Consider the following 3,280-nt stretch of genomic DNA (forward strand, 5'->3'; position numbering starts at 1 on the left):
TCCATGTGAGAATGAATCTCTCTGTTTCTATCAGAGACGTTTTATTAAGAATATATAAGATACAACTAAGAGGATACAAAAGGTATTTTACAATACTAAGAGGGTATATGAGGAATTTCTCTAACAATCTAGAACAATAGTACAAGTTTGCCATTAAAAACTCTACAAATTTTTATTATTTTTTCTCAAAAAGCATCTAAGTCTTTGATACGTCGAGGCATAGAGAATTTAATAGTTGTTTCATTCAGATTTCTTGGATCAAAATTTTCTTGGATCAAAATTTTCCGACTATACATTTGGAGACATGTTTTATAATGATAATGACGTACTTTCCATGTTCTTTACCCAATAAATATCTTTATATTGTGATTTTTTTTTTTGAGTAAAATTATATTGTGACCTCAACAATAGAGGGGTAGCGTATAATGTTGTGTGTGATACTGTGACGTATAGATAAGATGAAAAAGGCAAAAAAGAGTTTGTTTACCGACAAGAAGAAAAAGGGAAAGGATCTAGCAAAACAAAACAACGAAGGAAATTTTAAAAAATAAAAGAAAAAACTAGCCGTTGGGATTAAAACGATCTGCGCCGTTCGAGTTAAACGTTAAAAAACTAATTTCAAAATTTCTTTCGGCTCAAGTCTGCTACTTTACTGTTGCGCGGTGTGTTTAAAAGCGAAACCTAGCGCTGCCTTCCCTGTTCTCATCTTATTTGCTCATCCAATTCTTTCTCATCCCCAATTCCAAGAAGAAGAAGTACAATCTGGGCTTCTTCTTCTTTTCTTTCTGATCTCTGATTTCCATCAAGACAGGCTTCCTCTTCTCTATCTCTTTCTCTAAAGTTCCAAAATGGCAACCGTGAACAGGCGCTCGGAGACCCAGGGTTACCAAGGCAACACACCTGTACCCTCTCCGACCATGCCGACCTCAAAGCAACCTGCCCCTGTAGCTAAGACCGTCGACACCCAGTCTGTTCTGAAAAGGTACGAGTTGCCTACGTTGTGTTTGGTTTCTTTGATTTCTTACAAATCTCTTATCCTGCCCGTGGAGGGATGGATCACAGTTAAATCTTGCCCCATTTTAATTTGATTTCTTACGAATTTCTTATTCTGTTTTTGGTTGCATTTATTTTTCAATTATATCTGATGTGATTTCTGTTTCTTTTCCTATTTCTTATCCAATCCGAGCAGGCTACAGTCAGAATTGATGGCCCTAATGGTAAAAATTCATCTGATTGCCTTCTTCTTTTTCTGCCTTCAAGAAGTTAACAGTACTTCACCTTCAAATGTATCTAATAGGTTCTTGCCATTTCCTTTTATGAATTTTCAGATGAATGGAGATCCACTTATATCTGCTTTTCCTGAGGAAGACAACATGTTCTGCTGGAAGGGTACAATCTATGGAAGCAAAGATACTGTCTTTGAAGGGACAGAGTACAAACTCTCTCTCTCTTTTCCAACCGATTACCCCTTCAAGTCTCCAAAGGTCAAATTTGAAACCAGCTGCTTCCATCCAAATGTTGATGTTTATGGAAATATTTGCCTAGACATCCTTCAGGTACATATGCCACTACATCTTGATAACTGTCTTATTTGTTCCAATTTTAGTTTGAAGATTTTGAATTAATCAAAATTTACTGTTCTGAAATAACAGGATAAATGGTCATCAGCATATGATGTGAGAACCATATTACTGTCCATCCAGAGTCTTCTTGGAGGTAACTCGTGCGTTTTTGATTTCTTCCTTTCTGTTTATTGTTTGATATTATTTACATTTTGAACTTTAGAAGACAACTTAAAAGTAAAAATTGAATTGATGTTGGGTTTGTTTTGTGGGTTCAGAACCCAACATAAGCTCACCTCTCAATGCTCAAGCAGCAGCACTCTGGAGCAATCAAGAAGGTTTGCATCAACACAGAACATTGACAATGTTTAAGAAGGGCATAGGGGTTTTCACTTTAATTTTTCTCACATAAGCTCTTAATATCTGGTCTGTTTTGCAGAGTACAGGAAAATGGTGCAGAAGTCATACAAGGCTGCTACTTAGTCTCAATTGTAAGCAAGTTGGTGGCATTCCATTCTTAAAATGGGGAAGAAGAAAGATGAATCCCTGTTAATAATGTCATTGTAGTCTTTCTGGTATTGGAATTAAATTGATTTTTCCAGCTCTGGATTCCCTCTCTCTCTCTCTCTCTCTCTCTGCATATGTGTACTATAGGGAGGACAACATAACCATTTATAGTAAACTAGAAAGTTCATACAGCCTGTGGGTGTTTCGTTCTCTCTGAGAGCTAAATGCTCTCTCTGAGAACTAAATTTGATCTGATAAGAAACATGATACCTACAACAGCACAGACACCAACAGTGTGTGTTACAGCTAAATTGGAATTCAGTACAAAACCCAGCAAACCCAGCAGTGTGTGTCCCTGAAAAGGAATTCAATGTACAAAAGGAAAATTTCTTTGAATTCAATGTACAAAAGGAAAATTTCAGCTCCTTAGGAACACCAGAGAGAGAAAGAGCGAAGATCAGCTAATGTAAAAGTGAGAGGGGAACCTGCTGCTCAGGCAGCTTAAGAAAAAACAGAGATGCAATGAGAGCAAAACGTTGATTTCTACAAAATACAGAGACAAGTGAATTTTCTTAAATTATTACATATCAGGGTAAAAGAAAGTGCTGCAAGTATCTGAGACCATCTTCAGCACTCAAAAATCTACAACTCCCCAAATTCAAAATACCCATTCTCAGCTTCTCCACCCTCATATTCGTACCACTAAATTGTAGACCTAATTCTGCGACCAACCCACCTGCTCCGGCGTTCAGGTAGCACCTCGGCGGCGGAAGATCCTCCATGAACCACCACTCGCCGCTACTGGAAACAAGTTTACCTTTACCTTTACTATCCATCATGGAGAACATTCCTCTCCATCCCTTCAGCACAACAACCGATTTCACCTTCATCTCTTTTGACAGCTCAAACGGCACCATCTCAGTACCTTCAACATCAACTTCAAATCGAAACACGCCGTGCCGGTAGTTACTACCAAGGTCTTTGCCAGAGTTTGCCAGAGATAAACTGCAAGAACTGCCATTAAAGATGTCGATGGTGAAGAAGAGGTCGTCCAGGGATATACGAGGTGGGCAAGGATGAGGACGCTTGGTTGATTGATGGGCTAGAGAGTATAGATGGGAATAGGAGATATTTGGGTCAGCTAGAGTGAGAGAAGAGAGAGATGGATAGAGAGCGAGGCAGATGGGTTTCCAGAGATGTTCTAAAGACAT

The 3,280-nt window shown here is 38.5% G+C and overlaps 2 protein-coding genes across 2 annotated transcripts; one reads left to right on the forward strand and one right to left on the reverse strand.

Annotated features, from left to right (window-relative positions):
* Window positions 1–700: 700 nt before the first annotated feature.
* LOC149007763 (ubiquitin-conjugating enzyme E2 20-like) lies at window positions 701–2,837 on the forward strand. The gene is made up of 6 exons (XM_089165704.1): window positions 701–982; window positions 1,190–1,217; window positions 1,329–1,556; window positions 1,653–1,716; window positions 1,841–1,900; window positions 2,002–2,837. The coding sequence occupies exons 1-6, from the start codon at window positions 849–851 to the stop codon at window positions 2,043–2,045; spliced, it is 558 nt and encodes a 185-aa protein (XP_089021830.1). The 5' UTR covers window positions 701–848; the 3' UTR covers window positions 2,046–2,837.
* LOC149007764 (putative F-box protein At5g04010) lies at window positions 2,657–3,280 on the reverse strand. The gene has a single exon (XM_089167146.1). It carries the CDS (start codon window positions 3,278–3,280, stop codon window positions 2,657–2,659), a length of 624 nt encoding a protein of 207 aa, XP_089023272.1.

This window comes from Hakea prostrata, chromosome 8, assembly GCF_041222555.1.
Source record: "Hakea prostrata isolate BN-2017 chromosome 8, UWA_Hpros_2, whole genome shotgun sequence".
NCBI classification, from domain to species: domain Eukaryota; kingdom Viridiplantae; phylum Streptophyta; class Magnoliopsida; order Proteales; family Proteaceae; genus Hakea; species Hakea prostrata.

Bases quoted from the DNA above. Each gene is read 5' to 3' on its own strand.
- LOC149007763 (XM_089165704.1), top strand. From the start codon at position 849: ATGGCAACCGTGAACAGGCGCTCGGAGACCCAGGGTTACCAAGGCAAC. The intron at 1,717-1,840 runs GTAACTCGTGCG...TTGTGGGTTCAG, and splicing joins CATCCAGAGTCTTCTTGGAG to AACCCAACATAAGCTCACCT. The intron at 1,901-2,001 runs GTTTGCATCAAC...TCTGTTTTGCAG, and splicing joins ACTCTGGAGCAATCAAGAAG to AGTACAGGAAAATGGTGCAG.
- LOC149007764 (XM_089167146.1), bottom strand. From the start codon at position 3,280: ATGTCTTTAGAACATCTCTGGAAACCCATCTGCCTCGCTCTCTATCCA.